Source organism: Gymnoscopelus microlampas (assembly GCF_963454915.1).
Source record: "Gymnoscopelus microlampas genome assembly, chromosome: 20".
Lineage (NCBI taxonomy): Eukaryota > Metazoa > Chordata > Actinopteri > Myctophiformes > Myctophidae > Gymnoscopelus > Gymnoscopelus microlampas.
In genome coordinates, this window is record NC_139957.1 from 32179047 (window position 1) to 32205176 (window position 26130).

The 26130-nt window shown below is 44.8% G+C and overlaps 1 protein-coding gene across 2 annotated transcripts in view; it reads right to left on the minus strand.

Annotated features, from left to right (window-relative positions):
- LOC311035951 (latent-transforming growth factor beta-binding protein 2-like) overlaps positions 1–26130 on the minus strand; it is a 118716-nt gene that overhangs the window by 36261 nt on the left and 56325 nt on the right. For both annotated transcript variants that reach the window (XM_084044467.1, XM_084044466.1), the window contains exons 8-12: positions 25719–25821; positions 13387–13461; positions 5313–5435; positions 3785–3949; positions 434–802 (exon numbers count right to left, since the gene is read on the minus strand). In XM_084044467.1, coding sequence (XP_083900593.1) covers positions 434–802; positions 3785–3949; positions 5313–5435; positions 13387–13461; positions 25719–25821 — 835 coding nt within the window. The remainder of the gene's footprint in view (positions 1–433; positions 803–3784; positions 3950–5312; positions 5436–13386; positions 13462–25718; positions 25822–26130) is intronic.

Genomic DNA, 26130 nt, shown 5'->3' on the forward strand with positions numbered 1-26130 from the left:
CCTGTTGATGTTTGCATTCCCACAAATAGCTAATCCAGCTTCGTTCCTACAAGAGATTCCCATTGTGCCTGAGTTGAGTTATACTTAGCTACGCATGGGTGTTGCGCCCTGATAATAGCAGATCTACAAGCTCACGGCATGTCGCAGGACTCACAGCGCACCACGTTGTGAGCTTGAAGATTGACTATTTGTGGTGCGCGACACTGGCACACAACTAATTATAAATCAGGCTTTACCACGCACATTTATACTGTGGATTGTGGTAACAATTTCAGCTCGGCAACAAGGCATATTTTGATAACTCCCAGGATTTCACACACTGCAGCACATTCAGTAGTAACAGCCATCCATCTCCTTAACAATCAGACCAAACATTTATCAACAAAAGACTCAACATGGTGAAGATTCAGTCTATTAAACATTTTCTTCTCACCTTCCGGCTGTCTGGGTGTCTCTCTGGCGGGGAGCTCAGAGGCCGGGGAGGGATGGAACGGGGGCTGGGGTTGTTGTGGCTCCTGTGGGGTATTGGGGAACTGAGGTTCTCTAGGTATTTCTGGGTGCACAGGGTATTGGGGTATCTGCGGGGGTCGTGGGTAGCTGGGCTGCAGCCCTGGGCCACTAGGCAGCTGTGAGGGCAGCTCCGGCACGCCGTAAGGGGGCTGGGGGTAAGTGGGGCTCTGCTCCTCCCAGGAGCGCTCCGGGTTCCTCAGATCTTCTTCCTCCAGCTGTCTCATGGAGATCTGCACATCGGAGCGTGAGTAGGTATAACCATGACCGGCCGGGCAGATCTCCTTGAAATGGTCTGCAGGAAGAGGCACACAGGGGAGGAAGGAACAATGAGCTATAGAGGAGATTACCTCCGTATCCCCGCCAGCGGGGTCCTGAGTTAACATGAGACGCTGCCAGGGTGTAATTATGGCTTGTGTTTCTGTCTGCTGTTCACAGCAATACCATAAGCCATCCGTGTAATACCGTTATGTCGAGCATGCTGTGTGTGTATGTATAGTGCACAGTGTACGGGCCAGATATGGTTTCAACTAGCTGTGGAACAGGCTAGCTGGCAGGCTAGTGACAGCTGTCATAGAGGGCTACCAGAAAGGGGATTTGGAAGGATCGGGATATATCTGACTCACCCAAAAACGAAACCCCCCCAAACCCGACACACGCATGCATGCTACTCCCACACACACAGACGCACACACACACACACACACGCTCGCTCGCTCGCTCACACACACACACACACACACACACACACACACACACACACACACACACACACACACACACGCAAGGACACACAGTACATACGCATACACAAACAGACAGACAGAGACACACACACACACACACACACACACACACACACACACACACACACACACAGGCACAGACACAGACACAGACACACACACACACACACACACACACACACACACACACACAGGCACGGACAGAGACACGGACAGAGACATGCCAGCGGGGGAAGTAGAGGATCGTGTAATACTAGCTGACCTTTGAACTCTGCACTGCAGAGGTGTGATTGAGAGGCTAATGGAGGGTTTTCCGTGGAGATAAAAGGAGGCAGATTGCACCTCTTTGTGTCTCGGCCCAACAAAACTCAGCGATGGTGAATCCATTACCTCCGAGAAGCACTGTGTCCCCTACCTGACCTGAAAGGAGCCATTCCCTGCCAATAACGGCCCAGGGCTGGAATATAGATACGCGTAATGACAGATATGTGGTCACTGTAAGTGCATGTGTGAATGCAGGAAGCGTGGATATGATAGGATACTGAGTGATGACTCGAACGTGGAGGGAAATGGGGGGCTATATATGACCAGGAACCACATCAGACCTGCTGGAATAATGCTGGAATGTGAGTCAATGAGCTCCTGTTACCAAGTCCACAGTAATGAGCCTGACCACTTTGTACAGAACATGGCTCTAACAGCATGTCCGGCGGCAGCCCATACAAAAACCAGCATCCAAGTAATCAGGCTAGCTGGTGTGTGTGTGTGTGTGTGTGTGTGTGTGTGTGTGTGTGTGTGTGTGTGTGTGTGTGTGTGTGTGTGTGTGTGTGTGTGTGTGTGTGTGTGTGTGTGTGTGTGTGTGTGTGCGTGCGCGTGCGTGCGTGTGTGCGTGTGCTTGTATTACTATACTTGTGAGGGCCAAATGTACCCACCAATAGACATTGTGAGGGCAATTGTATGGTCTGCACAAGATAAATGTTTGTTTATATAGTTAAGTTGTTTACAGTTTTATACTAGCTTATAATTAGTAAAATATTCAGGTTGGGCTTTAGATCAGGATTAGGCATTTAGAGGTTGGGGTTAGGGGTTGGGGTTAAGGGTTGAGGCCCTGACACACTGAAAGAGCGAGACACCGGCGTCATCAAACGCTTACACAAACGTTTACAACGGCTGTAGACACACTGCAGCCGTCAAGTGATCACATCAATACCTGTTGATTCTGTTGAGTCGTTCAGAGCTCGGTTCTATTTAGGAGCGTTGATGTGCGGCACAGAGTGACCATCCAAATGAGTTGGAGCAACGCAGAAAGGTAAGCTCTTTTTACTTCAAATTTGTATTGCAGTGTGTGTATGTTTGTTTTCAGTTGTTTGACCATTCTAGAAACACAAGTCGTTTTTTTAATTAAGCTAGGAGGGTAGGAGTTACGGCTGATTTATATTTCGTTGTGTGGAGGTGTGTATGGCAAAATAGCAGGTCTACAAACTCACAGCATGTTGCGTTGTGATGCAATGTGTTGTGCGCTTGTAGATCAGCTACTTTTTTTAGGCTAATACAAACGTGCGTGTGTGTGTGTGTGTGTGTGTGTGTGTGTGTGCGTGCGTGCGTGCGTGCGTGCGTGCGTGCGTGCGTGCGTGCGTGTGTGTGTGCACGCGCATGTGTCCGTACGTGTTTGTGGGCGAGTATCTACAAAGACATGTCTCTGATATCTGATCTATGACAACCTTCATGAATCGCTGGCCAAAGTGGGCACTGTACAGAACCTCCCTCTTTCTCTCAGAGACTTTGAAGGTTAGATCAGAGCAAAAAACAAGAAGATGACAACAACTTCCCGTGTTTCACTTGGCCAAGCTCTTTAAATATGCTGTGAAGCATGGCTGCTTTATTAGTGGGGCTTCTCTATGGGGACTGGAGTGATAACACAAGACCGACTCCTGCTATTATGTAGCCTCGAAAATATGAAAACGGTTATGTTGTTGGACTCTTTCCACATCAAATAAAATGTGTGATTTGGAACTGCTTAGAGATGCCTGGAGCAGAGTGGTGACTGAAGTGTGAACATTTATTGCCATTTTAAGTAGTTGGTATGCTTGTGTTATGTGTTTCTGTGGAAACACTGGGATAATTGCCTCATGTAACCTTTGGTATTTTATTGTGTTTGTGTGTTTTTTTATTGATGTATTGCGTTTTATGTTGTGTATGTTTTCAATGGACCCTGTATCTAAACAAATAAAGCTGATCGACTGATTGATTTGTAACCATCACACACACCACACATTGTGTTAGCATATAAATTATACTTTACATCTGCACAAACATTGAACCCCACAAACTGCATTTCAACACGTATTGTACGATCAAGCTACATTTCACCAGTTCAAACATTCCTGATTTCATTATTTTGGACACGTTTGTTTTTCAGAGAGTGCAAAGCAGAGGTTATGGTGGAAAAGGTTAAAGGCAGAAGGGAAGACACATACAGTACAGTACAAGTACAGCAAGAGGAGAGTGGGCCTGACTGCAGGTGACTGTACCTGATCCTGGCAGAGGGCAGCGTTCACACCCTGTGCCCCAGGCTTTGCCCACGCGGCTGCAACAGCAGATCTGCTTGGTGATGTGCTGGCCGAGGGGCAGGGAGCAGCCGCCCGCTGACGTCGATCGGTAGCACAGCGACCTCTCCTCTGACACCGCCTTGTCCGCTGAGGAAATATTCAAGTTTTCTTATTTCAATCAGAAACACTCACGTCATGGTAGATTCAACCATTTATTGCAATAAATGGACTACAGTTAAGTTTGGCGTTAAAGGCTCGACTCTTGGAGATTATTCCCTGAATTTTGTCAAAGCAGCATGCTAAGCAAAATCAGGGAATGCTAAGCAAAACCGCCATAGGGATACAATATCAAACAATAAACAATACATTGATATATTATTAGATTGAATTAGCAGATATAAAAGATAATAACAGGTATTTGAGCCTATGCCAGACTCTAATCAAAAGGTGGAGGCTGGGGTGGAGGAGGCAGCTAGCAGAAATGGTCAGGCAGCAAGACCAGCAGAGACCTAGTGAATACGAAGCCGTATTTAAGGAACCTCTTTGCTAATGCGTGAGCTGTGATTGGAGTATGAATGTGTGAAATAATGACCAGCAGCGTGCGCTGTGAATGGGGAATAGAAAGCTGACGTTCACATCAGCTGACTGACAGCTGACTACAGCTTTGGCGTGCAAGACTTCCGTGTCCTGCATGAACTAACGCTATGCTTCATTTCAGTGGTTCTCAAACTTGTACATGTCAAGGACCCCATGTATTTGGCCGTAGACCGACATCTGAAAAATATCTTTTGCCAGGGACTCTCGTACGAGATTTGTGTTGTTAAAATGTTAAAAAAATAATCGAAAGTTTCTTTTTTTTTCAATATTGTTTGAAAATATCAGATCTGCAAGCACACAAGGCATCGCAATGCGACACGTTGTGAGCTTGTAGATATTTTTAAATAGCCAATGTACAGCACATAGGTTTAAAGTGACGCTATATTAACAAATTTAGCTGTGGACCCCCTGGAACCTCCTCAAGGGCCCCTGGTGGTCCCAATAACCCACTGAGAATCAGTTATGATTATTACATCTTATATACCAGTACAGAAGAGTAAAGTTCTTTGGTTTTAGTTCCTCAACATTGCAGCAGCAATAACAACAATAACAAATAAATAATTAAGAATAACAGTACATTAATCATAGCACACTTTTAGGTTCTTTGAAGTTGCTGTGTGCATGGATCCTACTTCTAAATATTATATACATTATGTGTGCAGTATAAGCATATATTTACATCTAAACAGTATATGAGTATGTACAGTACATTATGTGTGCATATTTTTGTTTGGGGCAATTTTAATTGTACAGTGTCACGTGCCAGTGTGTGTGGTGTGCTTAAATATTATAGTTTACCGCTATAATATGCATCAGAAGATATGTGCAAAAGAACCCACACATTGTACATGTGTACCCAAAAGGTTGGCCACGGCCTTGATCACACGGCATAGACAAGAAGAGTAGTACTTACAGACACAGTGGCTTCGTGCTGGGTCCAGCATGGAGCCTGGTTTGCAGGTGCACCGGTAGCTTCCTTTAGTGTTGAGACATTCAGCGTTCTTGCAGATCCCAGGCATCAGACACTCATTAATATCTGTGAAATATGACGTAATTTAGTCAGGCGGTATCCATCTAAACTGCAGTGCCCTTCTGAAACTGTTGAGTTTATGGAAATGTGATGTTGTGTCAAGTTGCCCTGTATGGGCCCAGACAACAAAGATTGAATCAGACTTAATTATACTAGGTAAATATTAATGTACTGTACAGCATGTATTGTAGCAGATATAACCCTCTAACATCTCCCTTGGTCAAGGGGGATACCCCTTTGCATGAGCAGTAGATATTTGGTTTTCCACACAGGAGACACAGGTTCGAATCCAGGTGGTTTTAAGCTTGCAGACCAGCAACAATGATGGATGAAGTAACTTTTGAAGTATTCTTTCCACCTTGAAAGGTGACAGTGTCACAATACGAGAGGTTAATACAACCACCAGCTGCTACGTAGCGATGAAAGATGGAAACTTTTATTTGAGTTGTACAATACTTAAAAGCAGGATGGGGTGATGACATGACGGAGACACATCCCCAGTGAACCGCAATATGCACACACAATTACAAAAACGTTTTGATATGTTGACAAATGTTATAAACTCTCAAAGATGTGGTAACCTTGTCTGGAAAAGCAGGACATTGAGAAAGGAAATAGCTGGATGTTTTCGATTAGTATTTTTATTTCCTCAAAGGTAAAAGCATCTTTAGTTTATGTCAAGGGACCGAGGGCCCGAAGAGTTTTTCCTTTGTGTGGCGTGTGTGGAGCTAGCCTACAGAAGAGCCAGAGTCACTTGGCAAAACCAAGGTAAGCAAGCTAATCAGCAGCTAGCCAGCTGTGCCAGTCAGGTGCATAGGAGGACATATTTGAGGTGCTTAGTCATGCCATCACTCCAGGACCAGGGAAAGTTTGTTGTTCTACAGAGAGTAAATCATTAGGCCTTCGGTCCATTGCTGTGACGACTGGAACCTGACAGCCTGCCACCACAAATTTCCCAGAATTCCAATTAATCTGCTCTTGTTTTGCTGTTTTGCCTCCTGCTGGAAAATGTGAGCTTATAATGGAAAGGATTTGAGTCTGATAAATCCTGGGACTGAAGCTAATCTAGGGAGTGTCTCCATTCTTCTGTGTGTGTGTGTGTGTGTGTGTGTGTGTGTGTGTGTGTGTGTGTGTGTGTGTGTGTGTGTGTGTGTGTGTGTGTGTGTGTGTGTGTGTGTGTGTGTGTGTGTGTGTGTGTGTGTGTGTGTGTGTGTGTGTGTGTGTGTGTGGAGAAGAATCTTAGGAGGAACCAGTTCAAGGCCGAGCCTGACCTTGTAATGACCCTGCCCTCAGCCCCGATGTTAGTGACAATCTAAACAGGCGTGCTACATTATAAGCAAAGTGGCCTCGCACTGTTTCCTGTTTAGGAGATCCATGGGGAACATAAAGAAAATGCAATAGACAAGTGCTGTCATGGCTGCCTGCATTATGACCAGCGAGGATCTCTTGGGGGAGATGTAACTGGTTGTTCTTCAGACAGCACAAGTCTGGATCAACAGCATGTGTGGAGACCACAGGGACTTGAGCTTAGTTTAAGCAGCATGCTTTCAGGTCAAAGTTCAGGTCAGAGTTGGGGCTCAGCCTCCATCACATGGCTGAGTCCCAGAATAGTGCTATTGTTGTCTTTAACTCTGAGAGTGTACAGATGGAACCAAATGGAATGGACCCATAGGGGTCCATTTGGTTCTATCTGTATACTGTCAGAGTTACAGTACAATAAAAAACTAAGGTTTTTACTGAGTGGACTGGTGTAATTGAGAGTGACTTCCATGACAGCTCGTTATGATCAGCGCTACTTTCAACAGCGCTCATTGTTGTAACGTTAACGGTCGGTCGTTCTGGCGTAGACACACGACCCCTACAGCTAGGGCCCCAACGTTTGGAACCCCGCAGCCATCCGTCTGAGCCCCACTCCACTGTATGATGCTTGTTTTTATTGTGGTAATGATGCGTAATGGTGACTTCACCACGTTCAAAAGAGTCTCCCAACTCTGGTTAAAATGACAACCTGTCTGCCACGACCTTGCGCGACCCTGGGCCGCCCCTCACTTCTGGAGCAACCAGGAGCCACATAAACACTGGAATTATTTATGGACATTATAAAGGGAACAGCCAGCCGTATCTCATGTGGTTCTGTGATACACAGGATTATGTTGAACCGTGTTGGAGTGCATTGGCTGTAATAGTCGTAGGGAGTAACAGTGTAAGGATTCTTCTCTTACAAGACTGATACTTTTAAAGTCTCAAACCAGACATGAAGCATAACTCACAAGGTAAAAAAGCATCCGTTTGATGATTTGTGAATACAGGGAGCTACTTTTCAATATCTTGCCAAAACTGCAATTAATGGGAGAAGCAGTGTGTTTCTCAGTGAGCAAGCAATGTCTTGACCGCAACTTAATGACCGTGCTCTCCATCAAAACCACAATAAGGACCGGTTTAGGTCTCAACGCACCACTGGCCAATAACGTAGTATTAAATATGATGAATGTCACTACAGTAATGTGTGTGTGGTACAGGCTATATATTCATTGGATGCAATACAAACATTAATCCAGAGTAATGTAGAACTTTGTCTGTTCTTTGAAGTTAAAAAAATGGTAAATGGTCTGTATTTCTATAGTGCCTTGATCCAAAGCGCTTTACAATGTGCGTTCACACACATTCACACACAGACGGTGGAGCAAGCCATTCAAGGAACCACCCTCATAGGCAGCAATTAGGGGTTCAGTGTCTTGCTCAAGGACACTTCGCCACAAAGAGCTGTGTATTGAACCTGGCAACTTCCGGGTTCCCAAACGGCCACTGAACATACCGAGCCACTGCCACAGAACTCACTTACACCTTGACGTGGTGTTAATTAGCACAATGTAAGGTACAGAGTGTTAATTTTACTCGGCTAGAATCATTTTTTACACTTAAAAAGTTGAATTAACACTCAGTATTTAGCTGTGTAATCTGACCTGCCCCAGACAGCGCATTACTTTCACTGACAGTAGACACAGCCTAGGGGGCAGTGTACTGTAATCATGCCTGTACTTTAATTTAACAAGTAGCGACATGGACAACTTAGTTGACATTGTATCTGTGCAGCATTCTGAAGATAAGGGGTCTGGTCCTGAGGTCAGACAGCTGTGCGCAAATCTGACGGGGCGTCTTATCTTGGTACAGACGCCACAGAGGCCAGATCAGAGAGAAAGAGGGATGCTTGTACTGTATGGTGCAGGATGAATCATGCCTATTCTCAGACACAGAGCTCGGACACAGGATATGAGACCAGTTCTGCTCCAGTAAAACACAATACAAGCAATTCAGGATAAGAGCCATGGTTTGGCAGGCTGGACACCATCTTGATAATAGTGACGGAATACCAGAAAAATCTGATTTTTGCCTCGTTGGCATTTGTTCTGAGAACTGAAATTAAAAATATTTTTTGGAAATAGAGCAGCAGCTGAATGGGGACACAGACTTTAAAGCTGGCCAGTAAATATTGTGGGTAACTGTCAGCTTTGCTTTTCGGAATTCAAGAAACGAGCGACTGGAAGGAGGGAACATCTTGAAGCGATCATAAAAAAGCAAGCACGAATAAAAGAAAGATAAATTACTCACTGGCAACTCTTGACACCATTTTGGACGGCACAGAATGTGTCCTTGTCCACAGCTCTTATTTATTTATTTATTCACTTTTGATTAAAAAAAAAGTTATGGAGTGCTAAAGAATTTCCAAGCTTAATAGCTCTAATTCCATCGTATTTCTGAGACAAATGGACGGGCCCCTCACACTGTGCAGACAAGGGAACTGGTTGAACTTGCTGAACTTGTGGATGAGTCCTGTCACTGAGCGAGTCAAAGCTGTCCATCAAGCCGTTTATGTTGTTACAGTCCATAGGCCTGAGTAAACTTTATGATTATGACATCATTGGTCAAGTCACTGGGTACCAAGATGTACTCATAAATCTTAGTTATCATCCCCAGTACAATAAAAACTATTATTGTCAGAAAAAAAGTTCCTTTTTGTTATTCCCAGTGTTTGCATTAGTTTTCATCATGTTACTGTTCACAGATGATGTGTGCTGCTATTGCCATGTGTCTCCATGCCAAGGTTTTAGCGCCAGTACAAATTTTCCTATCAATGCAGCTAATTCCAATATGCTATGATACTGTCAATGATAAACTAATCATCCAAACTCGCCCCCACTGCATGTCTGTCTACACAGTAAAATCCTCAGTCTTTTTTCATTGTTCCCAGAGGTTTCAAAGAAGTCGGACACAGGTCATTCCAATACAAAGCTCCATCTGACTGGAATAATCTTGCTCTTTTTCTGAGATCTATTACAGTATGTCTTTCCACTCTTTCAGGACATCTTCATTTTTGCTTAAAACAACCTGTTTATGCTTTTAATTTGTGTGCACTTAGAGTGCAAGACAAACTGCTCATGCTGATGTAATGGATTTTTTATCCAGGTCATTGTATTGCATCCAATTCTTTCTTTTTTTTTGCAACAGCTGAGGACTTGGAGTGTGGGTGGGAGAGGGAGAACAAGCTATCTGTGTATTTGTACTGTATGTTAGTTATATAATGTTTTAGTTTCTGTTATTGTCTCCGCCAGGCCGAAAGACATGGCCGAGACTATGTTTTGCACCCTGTCCGTTCGTCAGTCCGTGTGTACAGCTAATCTCCGGAACCGTTGGCTGGATCGCAGCCAAACTGTGCACACACACTCCCTGGATGCCAGAGCAGAACCTCTACCCCAAAATGTTCACATGGGCCTGTTTTAGCGCCACCAGCAGACTGATTTTTGCTAAACACATTTTTTGACAGTACTCCTACAGATTTTGTCCAAATATCACACAAATCAGTACACAGTGGCCCTCATTTATCAACGCGGTGTAGACCAAATAATGGGCGTACGGCGAGATCACCGCACTTTTCGGCATTTATCAATATATCCTGACGTGGGCTTTATCCTACCGTAGGCTGAAATCTCACGTCTGGTCGAGACCAGTTGTTGACGTTGGCTGCACCCGTTTATTCCATTCTAGACCTGCAGAGCACCATTGTCTGACTGTCTGACAAGCATCTGGACACATAATCCACTCCTAAATGTGTATATCTACACTAATACATAATCGCTGTGAAAATATATCATTTTATAAAGTAATTTTAACAAACTGCTTTAACAGTCATTCAGATAAGATTGTAGATCTGTCTGTATTGAAAATAGCAGATCTACAAGCTCACAAGCCAGCATCGCATCGCGACGCGTTGTGAGCTTGTAGATCTGCTATTTTCAAAAATATACGAGCGCCGGGAGTCCCGCGGTCGGAGAGAGAGAGAGCGAGAGCGAGAGAGAGGGAGCGAGAGAGAGGCGTGTGCGTGTGCCGTGCGTGTGTGCGAGCCGAGGCGAGCAGGGCACACCGTTTCTTATTGGCTTTTCATGTCTTTGGTCGTATTCTGGTTCGTCTTCATGTCGTAAAATCGGGGCGTTTTGAGATTTTTTAAAGGGCGTGTTATTTAAATGACGCTCGTTTCAGCCGTGACATTTATCAAGGCTGGGACCAAGTGTAAGCTCGGATCAGCTGTGTAGGATGCGTTGATAAATGTGACTTCGACGTTGGTGTACGCCGAATATATGGAAAAATATACGGCGGTTTATACGCTGCGTTGATAAATGAGGGCCAGTATCTCTAGTCTAGTCATGAAACGAAAGTTTTGAACAAAATGCCGCAAATTGTGAACGCACCGTCCGGTTGCGGTGAAACTTTGCACGCACATTCGCACTACATTTAGGAACAAATGCCACCATTTTAACTAACTCTTTCAGTGCCAGAGTATTTTCATAAAGTACTCCCCCAGTGCCCGTTATTTTGTCATTTAATTTTCTAATAGCTTGTAGGTATAATAATAATAATAATAATAATAATGAATTGCATTTTTATGGCGCTTTTCTAAGTACTCAAACTTACTCAAAGCGCTTTACAATGGTTCATTCATTCATACAGGGGGGGACATTGGGAGGTGGAGCGGCGAACAGTCGACGCCAGCGTCCCCACTTTTCCCACATTCACACACCAATGGTGGCAAGCTAGCGCCGACCGAATCATTGGAGGCAGTGTAGGGTTCAGTGTCTTGCCCAAGGACACTTCGACATGTGGACAGGAGGAGCCGGGATTCGAACCGCCGACCCATGGATCATTGGACGACCTGCTCTATCTCCTGAGCCACAGCCGTCTATATACAGTCTTAAACTCATACGACAGTTCTACCAGTAGAGAGCGACAAATCGAGACATTGATCACCTCGTTGACTCGCTCGCCCCCTCCCAAACAGGCCGACGTCACATCCGGTCATAAACGGATGTGACGTTTTCGACAATTTCTGATCGGGTTAAAATACGATGTTATACACGACTACGATGACTGATCGTCACCCAGACCAAAGAGAGTAGCAGTAGACCTCTCCGTTCGTTTTGTATACCGTGTGAAAAACCGTGACTTTCCCTATTCTGGCCAAAAATGACCGCGGGAAAAAAATTAGAACCGGAAACGGAATCTGCGTCATGAAACCGGAACCCAGTGACTCTGAAGGAGTCAGGAAGCGAAAGTGATCATGAACAATAAACAGAATAGCGCGACCACAGTAAAAAGTAAAAACTCGGGATTTCTCGTTCTGGCAGCGAGGGTACTCGGGGAAAACTCGGGGTATCTCGGGGCGTGGCACTGAGAGAGCTAACATTGCCCTATTATAGCGCCACCAGGAGGCCGATTTTTGCAAAAAAAAATTTTATATTACTCCTACAAATTTTGTCCAAATATCACGCAAATCGGTACACATTATCTTTATAGTCAAGTGATCAAAACCGTTCCGTCCAATTTTTCATATTCCATCCTGATTGGCGCATTCCCAACATTGCTGGCACACAATAACCTACTGTACCTGACCTGGTGGAGACCTGTGCTCCGAGGAGAACTTTTTCTAGTTTTGTATTTGTATTTTGTATTTATAACAACATAGAAAATTAGATGATACATCTCATGGCGCTATCCTTTCAATAAATTCTAAAATTTCAGTGTTCATTTAACCCTATTTTCGGCAGTGCCTTACCCATTATCCTTAAACTTCTTAGTTCTAATAGCCGATCTACTTCGACACGTTGTGAGCTTGTAGATTGGCTATTTGAACAATTTGAAAATGTTTTTAAAAATAGTAAAAAATGGCAAAGAAGTTTAGGGATAATGGGTAAGGCACTGGCGAAAATAGGGCCCTGAGAGTGTACAAAATACAAATGGAACCAAATGGAACCTGTAAGGTTCCATTTGGTTCCATTTGTATACGTTCTCTCTGAGTTACGAATGGATAAAGTGACGATGAGGATTTCACTGTTTATAAAGTGAACAGTATGTGGGTTGTTATCTCTGCATGAGACCACCGGCCAGCTCCCAGAAGCCTGTGGATAAGGCGGTTAAGGACAGCCTTGTTTTTCACACAGACGGATGGGTGAGCTGGAACTCGTGCAGTTGTGCCTCCGCTGACCGATTTAGTGAGAAAGTTAAGTAACAAACTGTTAAACAAAAGGTTTTCTGACAAAGCTTCCCACAAAACCACTGGGAGCCGCATGTACCATAATCATAGCTTGCTGTACCATTCTCCACTCAGAACCCCACAGACCAATTAAAACAGCCACCCCGGGGGCTTACTGACTGATGAACTCTGACCCAGGACAGGGCTAATTGTAGCCTTGACCTGGTTCCCATCGGGGCTAGACATACGGCAAGGAATACTTTTATAGAGGCCCTGAGGGGGTTGTGTATACATGGAAATGTATGGACAGTATGTTTTATCACACTCCTGACATAGATTTACGCTAGCATTTTGTGAGGTTAGGATTTTTGCCTTACGGGTTCATTCTGTGAGCAGGTAGAAGCAGTTTATTTTACAATATAACTCAAAGCTTACCTTGACAGTGTGTCAGGTTCATCCTTTTGTAACCTTTGGGGCATTCGACTTGTCCGTTTGCAATCACTGCATATGCTGCGGAGAAAAAAAAGGAAAAGGCAAAGCAAATGACTGTCATACAGCAGAATTCCTCTGTTTCAAATGGAAATGTATGGAGAGTGAGAATAGGACAGCTGTAAGTGACCATATAACTTACAGATGTGAGCATCTTGGCAGGGGGAAAAATGGGGGGACCCACAGCTGGGCCCTGTGGGACACCCGAGTAAGTGAACGTAAATTGATCCCCATCAACCACATTTATACGACAGTATTGCCATCCAGCAAACTGTAACAATAACACTAGACGTCATTTATAATCAAATTACCTATACATCCGCCCCCCCCACCCCTGGGAACTCATAGAGAAAGTTCATTTGTCATAAATATTTGGAGGAAGTACGTTGCCACAGCCATGACCTTTGTCATCAACCACACCAAAAATCTACTTAAGCAATAGACCAACGCTCAAACAGTACACACAAGAAAGAAATGACGATGAGTATAAGACTTGAAGGAGAGCGATAGTCCCCCCCCGCCCCTGTTTTACCAAAGCAGTAACTGCATGGTGTGTCCTTCAGTAGGGTACTTGGGAGGTTCACAGGAGCGCTGTAGTAAATAACGCGGTAGGTCCGCTTATGCTCCAGCGCGGCCATACTGTATGTTCGCTGACGGAGGCCTGAAAACATGATGTCATTTTGCTCATTCGACACTCAGTCAGGCTCCAGCAATGCTCCATTAATTGTACGGAGGAGGAGGAGAGGCCAGTCAAACTATCATAACGCCAGGGGTGAGCATCTGTGTGCATGTGAGCATGTGTGTGTGTTTGCATGCATGCATGCATGCACATGTGTGATTTGTTCCGTAGGGGGTAATCAGAGCTGAGTGCCGAACACGAACAGGGTTATTATTCACACATCGTCACCATGTTTCAAACATGAAACTGTACACCTAGATGAGTCTCACCTCATGTCATGCTGAAAGGACAAAATGCACCCTGTGATTGAGGCAAGGAAGACTAATTGCCTCTCCACATCCTCCTCCGTACTCCGATCTTGCACTTTGCAAAGCCTGATAAATACTTAGTTCTTAGTCGTACAACAGTGTTGCGCACCAAAAATAGCCGATCCACAAGCCCATAACGTGTCGTGGATGTGACACATTTTGGGCTTATGGATCTGCTATTTGCAGTGTGTAACACGGTCGTACAACAGAGCATAAATTAGGCATAAGTTGCTCTGGATAAAAACATCTATTTGTAATTGCCTTCTGGACTACTCGACACAAAGTTGTGTTTTTCCCACAGATAAGAGTGCACTCATATTTTAAACCTGTACAATCATGTGCAAGGCAGAGCCAAAAGCGCACAAGATTCATGCTAATCTATGCAAATAGCACGCTTCAACAAGTAAGGAGTAAAACATTAGTGACATAAGTTCATGTAGTGGCGCTCGGTTGGAATCAAAATTATCATACCATTACTTGAGCCAAAACAACTTTAGCCTTACAAGCTAACACAGCAGTATATTTAAGTAACAAGACTAAGGGCCCTACTGTATCTTCACCACTTAGCGCCCAGCGCAAAGCGGGGCGCCTCGTTTGGATTAGGAGTCTTCAAGTTAATCCTACGAAAAGAAAAAAAAAGGTTGCTGCTACTCTGAGTATTAGACGAGTGGCGATGGAAAGAAACTTGTTTGAAACTCATTTGGTTGGGTGTCGACCGTGCACACTGAAAATATCTGATGTACAAGCTCACGGCGTGTTGCAGTGGGATGCGTTATGAGCTTGTAGATCAGATATTTTTGGTGCGGTTCTAGCAGCAGGTACGCAATCAAGTATAAATTAAGCATAAGAATGTCTCTCCATTCTGTTCAGTGTGCATTTTGGAGAGCACTGTGGAGAAAGAGAGAGGGAGAGACATCTTCATACAGCTGATAAATATTCTGAAATAGCCAACCTCTCAGAACGTTGTAGTGAATCTATAGTGTCATTGTGTCATTGTGCCATTCTTTATCTGTCTCTGTAGTTTTTCACATCCATTTGAGTTCCGAGGGTGCACGGACGGAACGGAACACACTGGCATTGGCATGCTTTAGTATAATAACCTAATTGAGAATGAGCATGTGAATATTAAGTTGATGATATGTCAAGATATCACAGATGTCTGTTGGACATGAGACATTAGGCTACAGGCTGACTGCAGTAACGGCCACGCAATGTGTTTGGACACCTCTTGTTTCATTTTGATGTTTCGGGGAGCAGAGAGATTTTGTTTCCCCCGCATCTCCTGACATCATTATATCACATTATTGATGCTGCTCCCATAGATTTAAATTGTGCGTGCTTCGACTTCATGCAAAAGGACATTGGCTTCATCGCTATAAAAGCGTTCTGTGCGTCTCCACCACCTAAAAAGGAATGCACCTTACGACAGGCGCAAATAGTTTGGTGATGGCAGCCGACAATCTGCCCAAAACACAACCATGACTAAGCTAACACATTGCGCCCTCATAATGCGCAGTATAGATAGTAAAATTGGCATGGACACACCCCCAAGGTGCAAGTTAAGACATGGCACAAAGTTCCATAGTTAAAATAGGGACTAAAAGTCTAAAGAGTCTAAAGAAGTCGTGCTGCTATCGGGGCTAAGAACAGAGGCAAATCATACAAGAAACTCACAGTTCAGGTCAAAGTACTGCTAGCAAAGAAAACACATTCTTCCCCTGGCAGAGTGGTCCAGGAAAGGGAGGTGCACTGTACTGTGTTTATGACCGGAGGTCCAGGAGACGGCAGACTGGATGGAGTGTTGATCTCTCTGTGATTGACAGGGAGCTCTGAGCTGATGTGGCTAGCCGTCTGAAGGCCTGCACATGGGCAAATAGGGCCAGACGACGAGTCCCTCGCCCTGGCCCATCCATCTAGCCACTGTGGACGAAGCCAACAGTCCTGACAGTCTCTGTAACCCCTCTGACCTCTTACCTCACCGGCCGCCAGTAGCCAACAGCATGCCGGCACAAAGAGTCTCTAGTCCTGCACCACTGTTTGTTTGGGAAGCCCTGTCATTTATCTTCCGTTTCCTTCCTATGCAGGCGACAACCTGTTAATTGAAGAGAATGATGGGGGATTTGAGGTTCCTACTCCAGCTGCCAAAAGGGTTCTTGTGAGTTCACCGACCTCTCAGTGTTAACAGGACAGCAGTACAGGTGGTGAAGGTATGAGAAGGAGAAATGTACTAATACTAGAGGGCCCTCCCGTCTAGTAGCCTGGCCCGCACATCGGAGACAGAGACAGAAGAGCGTATAGACGTTCCTTGCAACACCGGTGCTTGTTTCTCGCACATGATTTGGCAACGCGCAAAACGAAAGCGAAACCTAACTGCAGCATGCAAACCGAAAGCGAAACCTAACTGCAACACGCAAACCAAAAGCGAAACCTAACATGCAAGTGACAAACACAAAACAAACACGAAACCTAACAGACAAACAGACAAACACGCACACATCCAGTTTGCCAATTGTATATATATAGATATAGATATAGATATAGATATAGATAGATAGATAGATAGATATAGATATAGATATAGATGTAACTTCATGCCGCTATCTTCGTTCCAAGTCTTTTTCTTTCCTATTCTAATTTGTGGCTTCATCGTCCATTGTCCAACAATGTTAGGTCTTGCTGTGACCTACTGGACCCGTGGAAGTTTTAAAGTGGACTGTACCAGGCAGGGCAGAGGCATCAGAGGCCTGGGAGATCAGAAGTGGGTCAGACTGAACCCATCTCCACACCCTCCTAATCCCGTTCTGAGTAATGAGCTGTTGTGGTAAGGTGGTGGGCGCACCTTCCCGCGGTGACGGGATCAGGGAACGTCTGACCTGAGTGACAGCAGGGCGCACATGCCAGGGTAAGCCCAGTGGGGGGGTCAGGAATCTCAATAAAGCTTATTAGTGAGGAGGAGAAGACTTCTACCATCATTACCGACTACCACCTCAGTCTGAAAAGGTTACAATCTCTAAGGTTTATGTCCTCTAACGATGGAGAGAGGTAATTGCAATTATGTCTGAACTACAAGAAAGATGGAGGCACATCCAGTATCCAATCTGGTGCACCATCTTCCTATAACTTTATTGCCATTGTCAATTAGTCGGTGTCCTATCCGACACCAGAGTCAAAACTTCTCAATGGAAGAGTTGAGAGACCACCTTCCATCACTACAGATGTGCTAGTTTTTTAATATATTCCACCATACAGATTAGTTAACATAACCTTTGTTCATTAAAATAAGTGTCGGATTGTAGCTTTAACATGGCTTGAGGAAAAAGAAAAGTCATAGTAAATTCTGTGAGGCTATAATCTAATCAATACCGAACTATAAAAAAATATATCTGGTATTGTTTTATGCAATACCAGACACATTTATCATTTATAAATCATACGTCTACTGTAAGTATGATCTTGCTTGGCTGAGTACTCCTATCCTCCTGTGGGTCCTGAGCATGGAAATGTTTGTTGTCACAGCTACCAAGTCAGTGGCATGCAAGAGCAACCTCAGGCAGTGCATCATTAGTGTCCCCCCCTACAGCCCAAACTACAGCCAGCCTGTATCCACTAAGCACACAAACAGAGACTTGTGCATCTAGGCCAAGTCAAAGACAGGCTTAGCCACCCCTCCCTCACTCATTTATTGTCCTTCACTAGCCAAACGTATTGTGCATTCCACTGGCAACTGTTCAATAATATTTACTTGGACCCCCTGACTCGTGAAGTGCAATTCACATTTCTAGGAACTTCTTGGTTGGTGGCACTGTCCTAATTTGAAATCTAAACAAACATCCATTCAAGCCATTTTCTGAGACGAAAGTCAACATTGTCCAGAGGCGAGCATTACCGAGGGGATTCAATTGAAAGGAGCTTATGCAAAATGAGTGAGAAAGTGATGGGAGAGGAAGTAGGGAGCAGGCAGTGAGAGAGAGTCTGGTCAAATGGGTTCCTCTGCTGGACAGAATGTTTAATTGTTAATTTAGTACAATCACAACCCCAGACCACCCTGCGTGGGGGTTGGTGGGGGGGGGGTCCTCTGCTAAGCTCATTGAGAGGTCCAACAGGCCCATCAATCACACCAGTCGTCTCGTGGGACCTGACTGGGAGGGAGGCAGCCTCGGTACTGCGCTTATCCCCATGCCATCCCCACAACCAACACTCCAGCCATTAGCCAAGACCTCTTGAAGATCTTTTCGTTCTAGAGGTCTGCTTTCTGCCCGACCGCTGCAGCACCAAGCGGTGCCACAGAAGCATACCAGGCGCAAAAAAACCTCTTTAATCATCATGGATTCTTCAAGTTGCTTTGAGATTCAAAGATGACAAAAAGCCACTCTCTTTGGGCTCCGGTGCCAGTGGTTGATTAGAGCAAACTTAAAAAGAAGTCAGAGCAGAATGTCTGTTTGGCATGCGCCATGTTTGCCAGTCTGCCAGGGTCCTGTAAATAACGGGTCCCTGCCAGTGGAGGGGAATCAGACAACCACATTGGCCAGATAACATGTGCACGCACGCACGCACGCACGCACACGCACACACACACACACACACACACACACTGTACAGAGTACAGATACAAAGCACATATTTACTCCCTCAAGAAACAAAACTAATGTACCAGCTTTGAGTTATTTCCTGAGTCTCAGCTGTGCATTCATGTGGAATTTCTATTGTAACACTACAACAGTCTTTGTATAAGTTGTTATCCTGTCCTGTAGCAGATGTGAAACATCGGGAAACTCTTTGATTAAGACACTGCCAGTGTTACATCATATTCATTGTTCTGCTTCATTAACTCTTAATTTAGAACATGTTTTTCAGTGCTCTTGTCACAAGACAGCGCGTTCATGTACATGTCTGTGGTCGGACGATCTCTTGTCTTTGCGTCCTTCTGCAAGACGATGATGGCGGAGGAGTGAACACACATTCAAAACAGGCCTGCATTCCTCCATAATCTCATGTTCTCTGTGACATATTCACCACGAGGGCCGCTGCCAAAGGATGACATGCCTTGGTACAGTACATACCGCATAATAAAACAGGCTTAGCATGTATCTTATTAAGCTGCGCAACACAGATCTTTTACCCAAGCGCCTCCAACTAGCTGGCGAATTGCCCTCGACCATGGGACAGATACTTGGATTTATTTCTCTCAGTTAGGTCTGTTCAGTCCTGATGAACCACACTGCTGCCCAACCTTAATAGATTCCATCACGCCATAGCTGTGGCAGGATGAACGATGAAGGCGAAGTCAACCTCGATGAATCAGAAATGTTCAAATCGGCGTGACGTCTCTATCAAATCGCCATGAGAAACTGGAAATGGAAAGGAAATGTTGGCAGAGAGCAGCGCATCTGTTCTCTCTCGCTCCTTTTTTCTTTCTCAGAGTCGCTGCGTCTCTGGTTTTGGTTGGTCATTAACAAGTGTTCCTGTTTGATCGGTGCTAATAAAAAGTAAATAAGCGCAAGCGCTGGCCTCTGGATGGATGTCAGATTAATGCCTGTGGAATGTGAGATGTAATGGGAGGTCTGGGAAGGACAAGTTCAAGAGGGAAGATTTGGGGGCTTGGAGAGAACAGGGGGCCCTGGTCCCTCTTTTTCTCATAACGTTGTTGATTGAATGCTCTCTCGCCCTCATTACAGAGGGCAAGAGATGGAGACAGAGAGAGAAAAAGGGTTTCTCTCTAAAAAACAGAGAGACAAGTCTCTCTTAGTCTGCGGTGGACCTCCTACACAGCAATTTTTCCTCCCCAATTTAGTCATTGCCAATCTCTCCCCCCGTGGCTATAGTCCCTGTCACTGCAAACCCCTACTGTTGGTCTTGGGGAGGGTGTAAACAACCACATGTCTCCTCCAATACACATGGAGTCGCCAGCCACTTCTTTTCACCTGACAGTGAGGAGTTTCACCAGGAGGCCGTTAACGCACACAGAGGAACACGCTTTCCCTCTCAGTTTCTCTCTTTGCTGGACAGGCGCCACAACCAACCTGTGGGAGTTGCTAAGATCGCAATGAAATACGATTTTTCATATTTTATCCTTTTGACAGATATGTACAAATATTATATCTCTGATGTCGGGCAGAAACCAGCTAACTCCAAAAAGTTCATTTTTCAGGAAATGAAAAAACAAAACAAAAAGTGGAATTATGGGAGGTTTTAATAGGAGGTTTTGTTCATCATTGATAAGAACAGCTGAATGGACCTCCAAGCTCACATTGAGGTTGGAGGTCAAAAGGGTGTGAAGCTTGGAGTCAGCCAAACCAGCTAACTCCACCCCCCTTTGGTGGAGTTAGCTGGTTTAGCAGAAAGTTTGAGGATCCAATGGAGTTAGCTGGTTTTGTCAGAAGCGCTTTTTAATACCTTTCATAGGTTCAATATTTTTTTAACCAACACACAGACGTAAAGGGTGTTCAATAGCACTGATTTATGAAAACAAATTAAAAAGCTCAAAAATGGAGTTAGCTGGTTTCTGCCCGACAACAACGATATGTTCATCTATATGCGGTTTTGTCAATAAAAACGTCAATCAATCAATCTTAGGAGTCTCTACTGCAGCAACAGAGCACGCCCTCCCCTGCTTGCGTCCCAGTCATGAACACGGCCAATTGTGTTCGTTGGAATGAAGGAATTTAAGCCCTGTCTATACGGTGGTGGGTAGGTACTTTACCACTTTGCCACCCGGATGCCCCTACGCAGCAAATTCTGCCCAGAACGGGCCAGTAACCCGGGTCCATTTTTGCATTCTCTCAGGGTTAAATGAAGGCTCAGGATTTTACTGTGTAGAACATCCGGGCAGAGTGATGGGGCAATGTTAAGGCACTGCCAGAGTAGTGACCTCATCATCATGACCTCGTCTGCAGAGGAGGCCGAGGCTCCTGTGGGCGGGGTTGATGTCTTTTACTGTAGGCCTGGGAGATCTCTGATCTGGGCTAACTGGAAAGCATCGCAGCGCCGGAGAGTCACTGGGAGGGAAGTGGCTCAGTAATGACAGATAGGCAGACGAATGGCTTATGGAATTCCATTAGCTGTTTAAACACACACGCAGGGAGGGGCCTGCTCCGGCGAGGCCCAGCAGAGTCATGCGGTGTCACCCTGTCATGCCAGCAGAACATGTTGAAAGGGAAACTAGCCTTTACTTGGCTCAGGTTTCACCGGGGAACCTCAAACCACAAACCACAGTCATTTCACCTGAGTCATTTGTATAAGTTAGAGGAAAAAAAGCAGAGCAAAACAATAACAATGCTATTCTAGGAGGCGTTCCTTTCTCTCAAATATGCAGCACGCCATTTCTAAAAACCTGGATTCGGTTTCTTCTGTGTAATTCACACTAGCGAAACAAATTACCTGTTTCCACCACAACCACCCAGTCCCCTTGACGACTGTTGTCGCCGGGCCATCGAGGACAGTTTTAATTGCCTCCATGTCCACCCCTGTCAGAAAACAATTCAACATACTGCAACCCTGAAATCCAAACAAGGTCCAGGGCTGATCCTCACACTATGCCTCATCAGAACCAGAGGGAAAGAGTGGACGACAGCCATTCTATGGGATCTGGATCTCATTATGGCCTGCGACTGTTCAACATGCGAGCGATAAGGGCATTGGATAACAACCATTGGAAACCAACACGTCCATGGTGGCATGACGCAAGGGCAAGATGGCCGATGTGTGAGTGCATCACGATACCTTATGAGCTTATAGACTGGCTATTTTTGGTCTCGTTCTAGATTCTAAAGTATACTGGCCTTAAAGGGATAGTTCACCCAAAATATTACTTTTTGTCTATCAATTAGTCACCCCATGGAGACTTGAATTCATGGATATTTTTTTGTTTTTGTCGCATTCCTACGCCAATAATTTGATGACCAGCGGAACGGTACGCAGCGGTTCCGGTAGGAGACACAAAGGAGACTCTTTGTGTCTCTTACCGGAACCTCTGCCGGTCATCAAATTATTGGCTTAGGAATGCGACAAAAACAAAAAAATATCCATGAATTCAAATCCCCATGGGGTGACGAATCGATAGAAGAAAAGTCATTTTGGGGGTGAACTATCCCTTTAAGTAGTTAAGCAATAACACTGTATACATGTATTGTATGAGGCTGTGGTATATCACAGCTACAGGTGTGCATTAAATGGCCATAGATGTGATATATTATGGCCTTGAGTATAGTATTGATTTTATAACGCGGTTGCCACTGATTTGCATTGCAAAATAATATTTTACACGGCTTACCCTGCCACACTGAAGTCTGCTGGTTGAGCACAGGGCTGTGCTCAAACATTTCTTTCAAAGAGGCTACATTTTGAAATTGGACTATTCCTGAATGACCAGCCCAATTCAAGCACTGTGTTTAACCCATTCAATCCGGGAATGCATACTGTGTCATTTTAGAATTTTTAGCTATAACCATTATTTTATACTTTTTTTAAGATTTACAAGCTCATAGTAAACTCAAGGCTTTGGAGGAGGAAATGCCTCACAACAGAATAGGGAACGTTAATGAACAGAATATCTTAAAGTGTATGCCAGTGGTTCTCAAACTTTTTCATGTCAAGGACCCCCAAATTGATATGTATTTGGCCATCTAAAAGGTTTTGTGCCAGGGACCCCCAGAAGAGAAGATTTATGTAAAAAAAAAAATCCCAAACATTTTCAATATTCTTTTCACAAAAATGCAAAAATAGCAGATGTACAAGCTCGCAGCGCAGCACGAAGTGACGCACTGTGAATTGTTCTATTCTTTGTGCAAAATCAATACTGGGTGCCAAACCTCAAATAAATTGAATTGAAATTTAATCGTGACCGAATACTATGACAGCATTCGTGGCTTTCAGTGTTGGGAGCACGCCTGGCGTGACAATTCTTCACCTGGCTGCAGTAACTGTTGCCATGATCCCTGGAAAGTTTGGGCGTGACACCCCTTATAAATGCATGTCAGTTATCACCAATTTGCTGAAGACGCTAGTAACTTTCATACTAACTGCATTTGGCTGCACTGGTGTTCATGAATTTGAATTAATTATTTGCAATGAGGCTTGTCTGCATAGAAAAAGGCCAATTTGGCACCAAATGTATGCATCACCCAATTTGAATACATGCAAGTAGCACTGGAGCACCAAGACACTATTTGCTTGACAGCGCAGTCATGGGTGCATTTCACCCTTTGCGGGTGCTTTGAGAATTACACTGCTTCTTTTTGTCTTACTTGCGTGGGTTTAGTGGTGGCAAAGGCCATGCAATCCTTTTGTGATTTAGCCCCTCTGAGTTAAATTAACACTGAGGATTCGACTGTGTAGCCAGCCTTGGAGGACAGATACAGACACATCTGAACCTAATCCAAGTCACAAAATGAGACTGTCTCCAGACTAAGAACAACACATTCCTTTCTGAAATGGCACTGGAACTATAAAATGGCAGTCACCCTGGCATCCTCCTCAGGTTCAATAAAAACACATGCCAGCGGTCTCCTGTGTAGCGGTGATGCTAGTTCTCAATCAAAAGCGAGTATTGCAAATGGCCATAAAGTGACCGACATGATGTGTCACACCCCATACACTCGAATTCATGACATCATTATGACAGCAGCAACAGCAGCAAATAACGCAGGAGCCTCTTGTAAAGTTAAGCGAAGTTCTCCCCCTCCTATGCAAGCCCTCCACTGTTGCAGGCACATAAAATGAACAGAACAGACATTAGGTTTGGTTTCCAGTGATGCCGTTATCCACGTTAGTCATTGGATAAAGCCCATGCCCAACACACAAATGTAAAACATAGTCTACATTCAGGTCAGTTCAAGTGGTTAAGGCAGCATATAGATCTAGCCGAGTGTCTAAACAAAGAGCTGTAACACTTCAGAGGAATTCATAGCATTCCCTTCAAAGAGCCATTAGCGATTAGCATGGGCTTTACGGTACAGTATACTGTATATATGGCTTCATTTCAACCCCCTCCCCCTCAATGTTCTTCCCTTTCTCATCGTCTCCCTTTCATTGTCTTCATCCCTGCTTCCCTGCCTGCGTGTGACCTGGGATCCAGGCTCAAACTGCCCCCCAAACAACTACGAGACTATGAGCGAATGGATGGTTCACTCTTTTCGTTTCTCTACCGAACATCAAAGGAGGGAGGAGAGGAAAACATCTGGGAGCCAAAAGACATTGTGCCGGCGACTTAAGAGGAATGGGAATCTGGCGCACCGAGGGAGACGCAGTGAGGAGGGGGGAGGGGGGGTAGGGGGATCGATGGAAGCTGTGATAGATGGAGGAAAGAGAGCGGGATGAAGTCTGTTTTTGATTAGGGTCCGGTCAGACATTAAACAGGGAATGAGGTATGACAGCACACTGTGACAGCCAACTGACATCTCCCACTGCCAGGCGTGTCCCTAATAGGATTAAGGGTACGGGGACAGCAACAGGGGCAGAGTGGCCCTTTGAGACACTACAGTTAGCTCCCCAATGGAGCCTCAATAAATAAAAACCCCCTGGGGTTCAATCCTAGGGCTCTCTGAATAACAGCACAGAGCTGACAGGCTGTGTGAGCACACAGTGAGGGGCACCGCCACCCATCCAGCCAGCGGGCATGGAACCACCACCCGCTGGGTCTGTTTTTTAGAATCCACCACAGCTCTGCCGGAGTAGGGCGACCAAACCGCCAACTGCTTCAAGGCCATTCCGGCCTTGCTCTGCCCGCAGGATGGGTGGGCAACGCTGCCAGCCACGCAGCCATCTTCATGCTAGTAAATGTGTTTTCATTTGGGTCCCTGTATTTGGGGCTTTTATGGAAGCACAAACAGCTTCACTTTTACAACGGGGTGGCTGGGGAGTCACGCACCGCCTCAGCGGAGGGGAGGAATCTAATGAAAGCTACCATGTGTGTGGGGATTAAAGCATCATCATCAATCATCAGCACAACATTCAATCATCGCTAGATCCAATAAGTAAACACAACTGCTGTTGAATTAAATGAGAAGTATCTTTGACCAAAAATAGAATATAAAAGAAGATTTAAGAATAGAATAGAACAGAACAGAACAGAACAGAACAGAACAGAACAGAACAGAACAGAACAGAACAGAACAGAACAGAACAGAACAGAATGGAACAGAACGGAACGGATCGGAATAGAATAGAGCAGAACACAAATAGAATAGAATAGAATAGAATAAAGTGGATTAATTATTGCAGAGTAGGACAAAACAGAACAGCTCAGATCAGGCAAAATGGCTGGTCTGTGTTAGGTTTCATTTGGGCAGGTTTACCTGGTTTGGTGGGACATTTTTGGCACTTGTTCAAGCCCCAGGAGGCACCCACACTGCCACAGCAATCATCCTGCTTGGTTAGGCCTGGCAGAGGCTTCCCACACTGCAACAAAACATCTGTGTTAAATCTCAGTGTTTTGGTGTGCGCGTGCGTGCGTGTGTGCGTGCGTGCGTGTGTACTGGTGTTACTATACTTGTGAGAGACAAATATCAGCAAGTATAGTAGAATTTGAGAAATAGACATCGTGAGGATAATTTTCCTGGTCCTCACAAGATAAATTGATATTTTCATGGTTGAAATTGATTTGGGGAGTTAGGGTTACAATTAGGAAAAGATTCAGCTTGAGGTCATGGTTAGGATTAGGTATTTAAAGGTTGGGTTTAGGGGTTAGTGTTGGGGTTATGCCTGATT